This window comes from Dermacentor variabilis, chromosome 3 (genome assembly GCF_050947875.1).
Source record: "Dermacentor variabilis isolate Ectoservices chromosome 3, ASM5094787v1, whole genome shotgun sequence".
Taxonomy (NCBI): domain Eukaryota; kingdom Metazoa; phylum Arthropoda; class Arachnida; order Ixodida; family Ixodidae; genus Dermacentor; species Dermacentor variabilis.
This window is the reverse complement of record NC_134570.1, coordinates 134,644,198-134,658,348: the sequence shown is the minus strand read 5'-3', so window position 1 is coordinate 134,658,348 and position 14,151 is coordinate 134,644,198. Positions and strand designations below refer to the sequence as shown.

At 46.8% G+C, this 14,151-nt stretch overlaps 1 protein-coding gene across 2 annotated transcripts in view; it reads left to right on the top strand.

The window, feature by feature from the left end:
• The window catches only part of LOC142574203 (protein CTLA-2-beta-like), a 66,049-nt gene that overhangs the window by 33,425 nt on the left and 18,473 nt on the right, over positions 1 to 14,151 (top strand). The window contains exons 1-2 of one of the 2 annotated variants that reach the window (XM_075683349.1): positions 5,720 to 6,070; positions 6,395 to 6,537. In XM_075683349.1, the coding sequence (XP_075539464.1) occupies positions 5,968 to 6,070; positions 6,395 to 6,537 (246 nt within the window). In that variant the 5' untranslated portion in view covers positions 5,720 to 5,967. Of the gene's footprint in view, positions 1 to 5,719; positions 6,071 to 6,394; positions 6,538 to 14,151 lie in introns of those variants that run through there. The other variant, XM_075683348.1, reaches the window with a different exon arrangement.

The following is a 14,151-nucleotide window of genomic DNA, read 5'->3' as shown; positions in this document are numbered from 1 at the left end:
TTGTTTGTATGGAAGTAACTCTGTGTTTACCTGAAAAAAATTGTTATTCAAGCTTTTTAAATTGTCATGCCTATTCTTACCTATTTTATGTCTTAAAAGCATTCTCCGTTATACCGAAATTACTTCGCACGCAAATCGGACTGATGTGAAATGCAGTGTTTGGCAAAACTTTAACCTTCCTTGACTAGTTAGAATGATTGCAAATAATTATCGCGCACTTGATTTTTTTTAGCTCTATTTATTGGTTAGCCTACATAAAATTAAGTGCAACAAGCACTCAAAAGCGTTATATAGCCGCAAAGTTCCATGTGCTTTAGTCATATGGGTAGCATGCTTTCTGTTTAAGTATGTGGTTTAATTACAGGTCATAGAAATTTATTATTTGCCTTATCGAAAGAAACAGAGCTGGTAGCTTGAAATGGGTTTGTGATTTTGCGAGGCTACAAAAGCGTGCTATATTTTTTTTCAGCAGCACATGGCAACAACACTTTCCCCTGCATGCAAAATAGGCTGTCGTCTTTACAGAAACCTTCGGCTCTGACTTGAGGGGAACTATACCGTGAGCTTCGTTGCAGACGTTGGTTTGTCGTCTCTTACGCCAACTAGTAACTCCCAATTCAGACGCGGCTAGGCGGCCCAGGCGGTATACTTTGCGGCACTAGCTCCTTCACACTTTTCAGCAGATTGTAGGCTCAACTTCTAGACTGCTTAGCTCGGTCTAAAACCTGCGTTCAAATAACTTCGCCTTTCCCTAGTTATCTGTGTTGGCGAACGGCAGATATTGGTAAAGATCCAATCAAGTCTGCTGAATTGGATCCCTGCTCCTCCCAAGGTCATGGCCGCGCGCCGTTTGATTAGGGACGAGGGAATGGGTGATCCCCCTGTGCATTTAGAGGTCGAGCACTCGTATTGCACCACACACGCACACCCTTGAGTCCGTGGCGGGCCTCTATTGCTCGTTCACAAACACATGAGCAACGACGGCGGCCGGCCGTACGGCGCTGTCGGCACACATACACTGTCAGCACTTCGTGGGCACAGGATTGCACAGAGACACCACATATTTCGGAGTATTCGCACCCCCGCCTTCTTAGTGAGCTTCTCAGTGCGGGGTAGAGAATACACAGGGGTTCGTACAAAAAGCCGTCAGGGCACACGGTCGCGCCGACGACACAATGATTCCTACAAAATGCTGTCGGGGCGTCACGGTCGCGCCAACGACAAAAAGACAATAATCCCTAAACCTGCCTTCGACTTTTTTTCGGGCGCTTGCCCGAGTGGCCGGCAATACCCGTCTTGATCGTCGGTCCCTATTTCCACGACCTTTTCGCGCCCGTTGGTCGGTGCTTCGCCGAATCCAATGATGCCGTACCGTGACATGCCGCCATAATTTTGGAATCTAAAAGCAGCTTTCATTTAAAATAAAACTGCCGCACGTAAAGGCACAAGATATACAAATTTATCCATTCCAATCCGTTTATAGAACGTAAAAGTCACGTTCTCAAGTGAATGCCGTGAAATTACACCTAGCATTCCGTCGCGGTATACATTGGTACAGACATATGCCAATGCCTATTTTTCGATGACAAAAAGTTTTTTATACTCCTCTAAATTCAAGAAAATTCCTTCCTTAATACTCTGTGATCGCTGCTCGATATTTCACACATTATGTTCCTCCATCGATCTGAAAAATTCGGAAAACATTTACTTTCATTCGCCGACAGTCAAGAGCCATTCTATGACGCGACTCCGCCGGCGTTTCGTCAGTGTTTTGTCACAGTGCTGCCAGCCAAATTAAATATTTCTATAAAGGAAGCTTGCTGTTTGCGTTCATTGCCGCCAGTTGGTTTCGGGGGACAAAACGCATTCATCGAGACGCGTTTCAACAGGCGCTCTATTTCGGCAGCTGGTGCGCATGGCGCAGCGGCCGCACAGGCTTCATTTTTAAAGCGATCTGCTATGAGCACAGAATATAGGTGCGCCGACGGCACATAGCTTTGTGTGCGCTGTTTTCGTGGCATAGTTCAAGTTGGGGGGGGGGGGGGAAGCGAGATCCAGCACGAGGGCTGCTGCTGCCGCACTTCATCACTGCAGCATTTTGACAGCGAGTTTCCACGGTCATCCAAGGAGATGTGTTCATGTTTTCTTGTGCGCGCGTGACACCATTCTTATTAATTTAGTTAGTATGTGGTCTATGTTATGTCTATGTTTAGTTTATATGTGGTCGATAACACTGCTATTTTTACTTGGTACAGCTGTCTACTAATTTTCTATCCTAATCGATGCTACGCCTGTCGGTCGAAACTGCGACATTTTTCAACTATGTTAAATTGGGTCGACACATATTAAACACTACTAAAGATGCATAGATGACGACTCCGGGCAAATTACTTGCGCAGTCCCCGAACTCACTGACACCGGTCTTGTAGGCGTGGTCGGCATGGGATTTCGGCATAGGTGTCGCATCAGCCCATTGTTGCCACGCCTTACACAATGGCACAGATTTGCTGCTGGATGAAAAAAAAAGTGACACAGAAGTTAAGCTCCAGCAACTGCGGCCGCTATTTTCGTGAAACTCTTCATGCATGTACATATTCAAGTTCATGAACCTTTGCCGCTGCTGCAGCCATTCCCCCGGCTTCCTTTACCCAACCAAGTCCGCTTTTCACGCGAAAGCAGTGGCAATTAAGTGCGCCCAAGTGATCTCGGCTCAGCAAAAGTGCTCGTATTGTACAAATGAATAGGAGCGCTTCTACTCCTGTTTGCCCAGTGAAAAGCACTGGCTCTTGACAGAGCACTTTCGAAGGTTCTTTTTTTGTTGTTATTCCAGCTCTGCAGGCACAAAGGAATGTGCCACTAATTGTGTTGCGAGAAAAAGAAAATTTTGTACTCTCCTGCACTCTGTTTGTTATTTACTTAAACGCCGCTACTTCTTGAACTACTTCTTCCTGTTGTACCTGCTATGCAGATATGTGCATGATATCATCATCATCATCATCAGCCTAGTTACGCCCACTGCAGGGCAAAGGCCTCTCCCATACTTCTCCAACTACCCCGGTCATGTACTAATTGTGGCCATGTTGTCCCTGCAAACGTCTTAATGTCATCCACCCACCTAACTTTCTGCCGCCCCCTGCTACGCATCCCTTCCCTTGGAATCCAGTCCGTAACCCTTAGTGACCATCGGTTATCTTCCCTCCTCATTACATGTCCGGCCCATGCCCATTTCTTTTTCTTGATTTCGACTAAGATGTCGTTTACCCGCGTTTGTTGCCTCACCCAATCTGCTCTTTTCTTATCCTTTAACGTCACACCCATCATTCTTCTTTCCATAGCTCGTTGCGTCGTCCTCAATTTCAGCAGAACCCTTTTCGTAAGCCTACAGGTTTCTGCCCAGTACGTGAGTACTGGTAAGACACAGCTGTTATACAGTTTTCTTTTGAGGGATAGTGGCAACCTGCTGTTCATGATTTGAGAATGCCTGCCAAACGCACCCCAGCCCATTCTTATTCTTCTGGTTATTTCAGTCTCATGATCCGGATCCGTGGTCACTACCTGCCCTAAGTAGATGTATTCCCTTACCACTTCCAGTGCTTCGCTACCTATCGTAAACTGCTGTTCTCTTCCGAGGCTGTTAAACAATACTTTCTGCAGATTTTCTGCAGATTAATTTTCAGACCCACCCTTCTGCTTTGCCTCTCCAGGTCAGTGAGCATGCATTGCAATTGGTCTCCTGAGTTACTAAGCAAGGCAATATCATCAGCGAATCGCAAGTTGCTAAGGTATTCTCCATCAACTTTTATCCCCAATTCTTCCCACTCCAGGCCTCTGAATACCTCCTGTAAACATGCTGTGAATAGCATTGGAGATATCGTATATCCCTGTCTGACGCCTTTCTTTATAGGGATTTTGTTGCTTTCTTTGTGGAGGACTACGGTGGCTGTGGAGCCGCTATAGATATCTTCCAGTATCTTTACATATGGCTCATCTACACCCTGATTCCGTAATGCCTCCATGACTGCTGAGGTTTCGACTGAATCAAACGCTTTCTCGTAATCAATGAAAGCTATATATAAGGGTTGGTTATATTCTGCACATTTCTCTATCACTTGATTGATAGTGTGAATATGGTCTATTGTTGAGTAGCCTTTACGGAATCCTGCCTGGTCCTTTGGTTGACAGAAGTCTAAGGTGTTCCTGATTCTATTTGCGATTACCTTAGTAAATACTTTGTAGCTCTTGTCAAACATGGTATTACGGTTGGAGACATTGGGAAGCATGTGCATCAATGCGCTTACCGCCCCTTAACCAGCGCAAGCATTAACGACAAAGTCAATGTTGGCTATGCGAATATATTATTTTCGCTCGGCACGCTATCTACTAGGGCACATGCATAGCCGGAACCCTTGTGGCATCTTTCGTGAACGTAGCCTGAGTAAGTTAGCTCTCTTGTTAAATACTTCCTTCATTCTTAGCGTTTTTTTCCCGCCAGAGTTGCTGTTGCACAGTTACTGCTGAAACAATTGCTTGGTGGTATTTGTGGATATCAGAAGGTTGCGAGTGCTCAATATTTGCGTATTAGGGAAGGCTAGCACTGTTCTATTATTCAATATAACCAATAGAATATTATATTTTGTCGCATCTTATACCATTCGTAGACTATTCAGAAACCGCTGTTCTCAGTTGTAAAATTTTCGTATCGGTTATAAAATTAGATAACCAATAATTACGGGAGATTATCAGGAAGAAGTGAATGGAAATTGCGAATATTCCCAGTGATTCTGCTGCTGGAAACTGTGGCGGATGTGTACACGTATAGTTGTCGAGCGAGAACACGGGGTGCATAGCATCCAATTATTCAATAAGGATGGCTAACTTACGAAACTAGGGCAGAATTCTAAGAGCTATTTGTTCGCAATTGCTTTTCGGCATTACACCTTTCGTACGGTAACGATATATGGAGCAACATAATTGGCATAACCTTTGTTGCTAAGAATTCTAGCCTAATAGGTTTGTTATAATGCGTACCGTTTTCTCAGCCTAGGAAAATCAAGGTGCTGTGTATTTGAACAATTTCACCGTCTTCCCGTACCTCTAAAACGATACACGGCGAGGTATTACAATGTCCTCTTTTGACACCGTGTTACGTGCTGTTCTTGTCTGTACACCACGAATTATCACACTTCAGATGATCACCTGTATCTACTGAACGCAACGTAATTCTCTACTTTGTCTAGAAAAGATAAAATCTTCCAATTCATTATCAAATTTCTCTGTCCCCAGTAGTGGCGTTGCACTCGATTAAAAAATTCCGCTATTTCGATATTTCTGCATAACAAGTGCATTTATTCTACCTTCACTGAACCTTCTACACGAATCCCCTTTGATCGCATAGCCGTCCCCACTTTATATTCCTTTCGGAAGACTGAGAAACCGCGCTAGTGTCAACGCTGGTCACCGTAAATATGCATTCTCTCAGGCTTTTGGAGCACAGGTTGCTATATTCTGAAAACGGGGATGCAGCGATAAAGTGCTTTGCATTAAACACGTATGGTTTCCGTCAATTTATGGACTCTATAAAAGTGAGCCTGGTTAGGCTCACTTGTATAAACGCGCAAAAGCACACAAAAGAACAGTCGTCATTGCACTAAATAAGGTTAAAAATTCTTCAAACCGCTTGCAAGCATTCGAAAACCTTCGACCGTTAACAATCTTTAATTTGCTCATAAACTGAAGCTCGATTGTTCCAAGAGAAACAATCCACGCTGTCACTAAGCCACATAACGAACGCGTTTCTTTTCATATCTGAAGTCAGTGAATATGGATGACTGCGCTCTATATAAATGAGGTATCTCGTCTAATTGTTCGTATGCAAAGTGCAAAAAACCTAAGAAGCTATTCCTCAGATACTTACACAGGGAACGGTCATTGCCTGTCACTAAATTGCACGGTACGCTTCCTTGTGCCATGTCGGTTATCTGGCTGCTGCTTTTTATGACATTAGCAGCAACATTTGTTGTGTCCCAATATTGCAGCCAAGAGGGATGGAAAGAATACAAGGACAAGTTCGGTTTGTATTTTACTATTTTCTTCTATTTCTCAGTAATGCTGTTATTGGACAAACATTATTGTATACGTGCTCATTGTGCTTAATTGTGCTGCCATCGTCAGCCCAAAATAAACTTCTTGAGACCTTGCTGTATATCTGAAGGTCTCGCACTATGTACTAAACACTATAAAATATTTCTCCCTAGTAGTTCCTCTCATTTGCATCTTAATTGGAATGAAAGAATGCGGAAATGCAGTGAAGACGCCGCATAGTATTACAGCTTAATATGTGTGAGCCTTCCACAGCGCTGAGTTTCCCATGATGATTGTGTTTTTTTTTCTGCAGATAAATACTACCCTTCGGATGAGGAGGACACATTTAGATTCAATATTTACTGCGCGAACAAACTGCGGATTGATGCGCATAACGCAAAGTATGACAGGGGCGAGGTGTCATACAGAATAGAATTGAACGAGCTCTCAGACATGGTGAGTTGCCTGCTTTTATTAAGCGCGTTGTTTCTTTGCAGTCGTATCGCGGTTAAAGCATCGTCTTGTATTGCAGCGAACGCAGCTATTATCAAGGCCAGCTGCAAAGAAATTTCAGACCGCTTAGAAAGCTTAGATTAAGATAAAGCGGTTGTTGAAGAGCCTCCGCGCCAAATCGGAGGTTTGAAACGCGAGCGGTAGCGTCGCGAGATGTGACAGATGACCTAACACGTGGCTCCTCGGCATGACATCCCATATAAGCCCAGACTACATGTACGCCCACTGTTGATAGCGCTTTGACATGCGCGATCTGCTACCCGTCAGTCAAGCCGGCACAGGACAAAGCCGGTCCGCACCACGTAGCAAGACCAGATGGAGCGCGAGTGAATACTTGCACCAAGCCGTGCATGGTTACGCGTGGCTGCGTGGGCTACGCGCACCCGTGTGGGCCTATCGCAGCTACGCAACACCGGAGCAGTCTCAAAGGCCACGCTGCTGCGTAGCGCAGATAGATTGGCCAACGCGGGGTTCTGCGACGAGCCCTCTCACCGCCGATGCGCTCGTATAACCGCGTGCTCTCATTGCTCTCTGTGATAGCCGAGGGTCCGTCGCCCACGGCTTTTCGCCACGCTTAAAAAATGTCGGGATCGAGGAGCTTATTCATAACCTCCTTGTTTGGGATGTGCGTCATAGTGACATCGCGAGGTGCATGCTATCGGGGAAACGAAAGGCGCACCTAGCGCGCTTCTCGAGGAACAATCAAGAGGACGGAAACTTCCCAGTTCACGCTCCTGGTGATGTCATGGCTATGGTTTCGTTCATTTACCCTTCTGGTGCTAAAAAACTCTGGGTCGTGCATATCTTTCGAAGAACAATGGGCTGAGATGAATTGACTGAAAGCCAAGCGAAGCGCCCTGCCCGCCCTAGTGAAGAAAATGGTGATCGAGGCTAAAAAACTGCGAAAATGCTGCCCCTTTGACATAATGAGCATGCACAACTTATGTGAGCCCCTCATCAAGTGCTTGATGCGAAGTGTGATGCTACGTTGCAGTAAAAAGACGAATGAATGTGTGCTTTAGCTAGTTTGAGTGCCGTAGCGGAGACAATGAAGATCGCTTCATATACCGCCGCTGTATGCTATTTCATTCGAAGCTTCCGCAAACAAAGATCGTGCTTTTCACGGAGACCTAATGGAATGGCTCCAATTTCTAGAACAGTAAAATGCGACCATCGACATAGTCTGTTCTTAAGTGTCAGCGGCAAGTTTCATTATTTGAGGAGTGGAGTGGAGATGCTGCCTCCATGTAAGTGGAGGCAGCATCTGCTACCTCGTTAATCTGCATGCGACCGAAGCATGCTAAGAAGACGCGATTGACATGCTGCAGAGAGTGCCTCTCATTGAGCAGGATGATCGTAACCGTTTACCCTGTTTACCAGTGGTTCAGTCCTCAAGTGATCTTTTTTGGACTACGCCATTAATATGACGCTTTGCAGAGAGGCTTGCTAGCATAGAACTCCTGATTTGTGCTGACCAGATGTGGTTTATTTTGACAGGTAAGATTACGAGGTCTACGAATTGAAATCTCGTGGCTTTGAACATAAAAATTGGCTGGGCATTGCAAGGTGCCACGGAAACCGGCTTCAACACGACGTTTCGCGTTGCGTGTTGTGCGCGCCACAAAGCTCAGTTAGTACAAAGAATGAAAAGATCAAGCAGTCCTTGCACGTCGGTTTTGCGAAGTGGAGGCCATGGGCATCTTTGTGGGCAAAGCAGCAGCTAAGAACAGCTCGGTGCTTGAATATTTCGACTCGTCAATTACAAAAATAAGTAGCTCTTTTGTGGAAACGAGATCGCAGTAACTCCCTTAAAACCAATCAAAGCAGAGTTTGCGGAGACGGAATTCTTTAATGTGGCGGCTTTTGAAAAAACCGGGCTTCCTTTTGAGATATGACAAGACACTGAGACAGTATATTGCAGATGAATACGGTACAGTCGTTCTTGAGAATAGGGAGTGGGGGAAGCTTATGAATTACTTGCAGCACAGAGTAGTACTGAAAGAAGAACGCCTGGTTACAAAATATATAGCTGTTCTGCTTTCGTCTGTCCGTCAGTAACTGATCGCATGGAAGACTTCAACCACGCAGCTGTCGTGCTTTTACTGAGATTTCGGTGCCATCGTATAGGAATAGGTGCTGATGTTTTAAGGACTTTTTTTCAAGTCAGAGTTCAAATAATTGACCGTTTCTCTTTGTACTCCAACCTACATAACCACTTTGAGTCTGATCAGCTGGAAAAGTGGCACATGTTTCTTGTTCTATTTGAAACCAAACCAAGTCTATTCCCATTATTAACAACCATTCAATATCATGTTGATATAATGTTCGGAGAGAGTCCGAGGAGAAATTCCGAAGGATTATTTACAACGTGTCATGCCCTAAGTGTCCTGCCACTTATATCGCTGAAACCAAGAACTGTTCTGAGAGAATAGGCCTGCCCAAGAATGACGTACGGAAACTCGACGCACGGAGCGGCGCTCTGGCTGAGCACTGCGGGAAGTACGACCACAACTGATTTCGACAACGCCGCTATTGTCCACACCGAGACCAATCTCGTGAGACGACTTTTGATTAACCCGTGGCCCGTTCAAATACTCACGGCAACATCAAACGGTCGTTGGTGACGCTCCCCCTTGTGTACGTCCAAGGCCTTCGCTAGGCTATGAAGAGGAGAAATCACAGCAAAAAGAAGACAAGAAAAAACGCTGTTTCTTCAGCCAATTTAGTCACCATCCCAAGAAGAAACTGTGCCGGCCCAGAAACGTCCGGTACATTTAATCTTGGCTAGAGCAGTTTTCACTTCGACTTATTTAAGGCATATTACGGTGTTCTGGAACAACCAGAATTTGGACTGGCTTCTCTGTATTCTTACGTTAGGTCCGAGGACAAAAATGTGGGAAACATTCATTGCGAATATAATTCTGAAATTAGAATGGAATGGAAAAACTTTATTTCTCTATATCTCAGAGAGATTAGCGGTGGGCCGGTGTCTTCATGTCTTGAGTCTTGGCCGCTTCACAAGGTCGGCGCCCCTATTCCAGGGCACCGCTGAGTCTTGCTGCCTCGCAGGCGTGCTGCACAATTGCCCGTTGGGCTGCGAGCTCGCTGCTGGTGAGCAGACCCTCCCATTGTTCCGCACTTTGGTTATTTACTTTATGGAATGTGAAATTACGCTGACATTCCCACGTGATGTGGTATAACGTGGGGGTTGTTCCGCACCACGGACATGTATCCCTGTACAGGGTAGGGAACATTTTGTGTAATGTGTGCAGGTTGAAGAGCGTACCTGCTTGCAGTCTTCGCCAGCTTACTGCCTCATGTTGTGTGAGCGATGTGTGGGGTGGGGGGTATTTAAGTCTCCTTCCTCTGTAGAGGTTAAGTATTTCTGCATACGTCGATCGGCTCCGCTGTTAAGGGGGCCTCTAGGGTTTCCGACTGCCCTGCTCGGTGCGTGAGTTCGCGAACTAGGCGGTCCACCCTTGAGTTGCCCTCTATCCCGGTGTGTGCAGGCATCCAGGAGATCCTATGTTTTATCTTTTTGTTAGGAGGCTCTGTTTTGAGGAGGATTCTCAGTGCTTCCTTACTAACTCTGCCTTGTATGTAGTTCCTGTATGTTGATTTGGAGTCCGTTAGAATTATCAGAGATTTGTTCCTGCGGTAACCTTCAGCCGCCGCTAGAGCTACGGCGACTTCCTCCCCCTCCGTTGCCGTGCAGTCTCTCAGGGTCGCGCAGCTAATTGGTCCTCCCGTGTGGTTTACCACTGCTGCCGCGACTCTAAACATTCTAGTGTTGCGGTCCCATGGGTATACAGCCGCGTCTGTGTATACTGTGTTTTCTAGTGCGGCTAGGTTTCGTTCCACGAAATCTGCTCGTACCTGCCTTCTGGCGGCGTGGAGATTCGGGTCCATGTTTCTCGGTAGGGGGCTAATCTCCAGTGTCTGGCGAACGCTGTCTGGGATGCTAGCAGCCCGATCCTCTATTCCGTCTGTGTTATGCCCTATTCTTTTTAGGAGCTTGCGGCCGGTCGCAGTCTGCTGGAGCCAGGCGATCTGTGCAATGAGCTGCGCTTCCGCGAGTTCTTCGAAGGTGTTGCTTAGGCCCATCTGTAGCAGCTTATCGTTGGGCGTGTTTCTAGGAAGATGTAGCGCCGTCTTATACGCTTTCCTTAGTAGCGTTTCCGTCTGTTCTTTTTCGTGCTTGGTCATGTTGTGGTACGGGAGCGGGTACGTGACTCTGCTGACCACTAGGCTTCTGACCAGCTTGATTGTGTCTTCTTTTCTCATTCCGCTTCTTCTTTGAGATACCCTCGTTATCATTCGGCTTACTTGTTCCGTCGATTTTTTTTAGTAAGCTGATTGTGTGGTTGCATTTCTTGCTTCCTTGAATCCACATGCCTAGGATGCATGTCATGCTCCTTTCAGGTATGTTTTGTCCCTCTAGTTTTACTATTAGTTCTTCCTTAGTGGGGTTTCTTCCCACTCTCAGGATTTCTGATTATTCGGTGGAGCACGCCAGGCCCCTTTCTCTGACGTATTCTTCCACACACTCGGCCGCTTCCTGCAATTTTTCTTGCTTCTGTCCCAGGGAGCCTCAATTGACCCAGACCGTGATGTCGTCAGCATATATTGCATGCTGGATGCGATCAATCTTGCTGAGTCTTCGGGCCAGTCCAATCATTGCGATGTTGAAGAGTATTGGTGCGATCACGGAGCCCTGCGGCGTGCCTTTGGGTGGGGTGGTAAAGACGTCACTTCGCAGATCCCCCAATCCCACCGTTGCCGTGCCCGCGTTTGGTCAGAAAGGCCCTCACGTAGGCGGGGATTCTCTTGCCGCAGTTGGCGTTGTTCAGTCCTTCCATAATGGCTTCGTGGCTAACGTTGTCGAAGGCCCCTTTGATATCTTGGGCCATGATAATGTTGTCGCCTGCTCTGGGTGCCGTGTTTATGATTTCTTCTTTTATCTGTAGCAGGACGTCCTGTGTTGACAGGTTTGCCCGGAAGCCAAACATGCTGTGCGGGTATAGCTCCTTGTCCTCCAGGTGGTGTTGGATTCTTCTGGTGACTATCCTTTCTAAGAGTTTACCGAGGCACGAGGTGGAGGGAGATGGGCCTCAGGTTTTAAATCTGGAGCTTTTTGCCGGGTTTAGTTATCATCACCACGACAGCGTGCTTCCATTCCTTCGGTACCGTGCCCTCTGCCCACAGTGTGTTGAGAAAAACCACCGATTCTAAGTAGTGGAGCTACTGCCAACGAGAAACTAATAAGATTGACCTGTTGACTAAAGTGAGTTTAGCTAATGATATTCGATATTCTCCATCCCTGCGGGGCCCCGCTCCTACCCTCGGTGCACCCTATGGCGGTGAGCTCTGGAACCTGCCCCTCCTGTGTGACGCCAGACGCCGGACAGCGAAGGCTTGACTTAGAATGGCTCCGCTGTTAAAATAGAACATCAGTTGGGCGGAAGTGATAGCCGGTCTCATGTCGAAAACCGACCCTTTGCCTCATTGCCGACGAAAGAGCGAAACTCAATGTACGGAAAAGCCATCTAAAGCGTAATGAAGGGCTCACGAAATGTCTAAAAGAGCACGAAAAACGTCAGGAGCAAAGGGGCAGAAGAGCTCAGGTCAGGGAACAAGCTCTAGAGAAAAATCTTGAACATCCCCATTTCCACTTGTAGAAATAACAGGAACCGACCACAACACCAGCGCCACTGACGGAACATACTCCCCCAATAGAAGGCCTTGAATCATAGATAGAGTACAAGATGAACAAAGCCCAGGTCGAAGACAACGCCGAGCAGAAAAATGAGTTCCGGGCTGAACTGATTCAGGCCGTCGACGCTATAAGCAAATCTGTGGTAGCCAGCGTTTAAGCAGCCGAACAAACGCTCCGCCACGATATCACCCAGATTTAAAACAAGCTCAGCCGACTTATCTCGTCCTAGAAAAGGACACAAAGCAGGCAGGAAAGAAGCCATAAGACCCTATCAGAGAATCCCCCATGAACGAGACACTGAGAAGCCAAGATGGCGAGTAAGATAGCAAAGAAGACGTTACCGAACCGCTCAAAATTTGGCATTAAAATTGCCAAGCTAAAATTGCCGTGGGTCAACGCGTTTAAACGAAGTTTGCTGAGCGATAGCATGGTTTTGCTTGCTTGGGGAAAGGACACAGACGCTACTCGACGCCTTCAGGAACTACTGCATCTACACTTGCACCACAAGACAACACACAGATGCTGCTCGGTGCGGCCGCAGCAGCGTGCGAATTGACATTCATGCCCCGTCTTGCTTCTGCGCGAACTAAGCGTCGAAATCACAGCGCTTACGAAGCTACCAACACTGGGAGCACTTTGTCCACATCGCAGATCGCTTTCAAGATATGGGCGCCCAGGCGGCGTACGCAGCAGCCGCTGGCAGTGGCAGGCTAAGTCCAAGTTTGGCCTTGCCTGTGCTTGAAGGTCAGATTTACGGAACCCGGCGTTTTCTGGGTTTCTATACGGAGTACTTGAGCTATGGCTCTAATAACTGGAAACGGCAAAATCTACTCGCCTATGCACCCTACGCACACCGGACGTCTTCGCGTTACAGGAATCGAATATTAAACAAACATTAGGCGCGGCAACGAAACGCACATTGACTAAGGAAAGTCCCGGACGGCCGTTAGACTAAGAAACACCCCATGGCACAGCTACACCAAATCAACCGCAGAATGGAACACAAGCTGATCGAGCTGGTTCCTCACGCGAAAACCCTGCAGAGCCTCTACATCTTGAATGCAGTCTTCTAAGGCACACGGTCAAGGAATTGGATAAGTTCCTGACAGAAGGTATGAAAGACGCCATGGGTAAGAAGCTCCTCGTGGAGGGCTACATGGAGGAACCAACACCGTGGTTCTCACTTTCGCTAAAAACACGGACCATCCTGAAAATATTGATTGGCCTTCACAATACATGAGACCATTGATTACGTTTGAAGACCACTTCGACGCTTCAAGTGTCGGCGCTATGCACATGTGGTCAAGTACTTCTGTGGCGAGAACCGACGTAACAGATGTGGATGATCCCATAATTTGAAAACACGCACGCGCAGCAAGATTGTAGTGATTGTCCAGATTGTAGTGATGCCCATCCAGCCAGTTACAGCAAGTGTCCTACGCGGGCAGCAGCAATAAAGCAAAAGAAAACATTTATCCTGCGACCAAAGGTAAAGGGTGAGAAGAATAAGAAGAATAAAAAGACGGAAAGTCACAGAGTCAGACGGCAATACTGGAAGCCGAAAGAGAGATACTGAATTCCCAAGCCTTAAGCCTACATCAGGAACCCAAGCCACAGTGCTGACATCACACAGCGGACCGGATAATGCAGTCATATCATTGAACAGTGACTCCGTATACGAAAAGACTGTTGAACAACTAGAACAGCGAAGTTATGTGTCAGCACTGCAGCGACCCCATTCGCGTTGCGATGAAACAGAAACACCACAAGTGGACTGTCAACAAGACCTCTTCAAGGTCCTGCCACCATACATAGAGAATATGCCAGCGCGCTCCATGAAG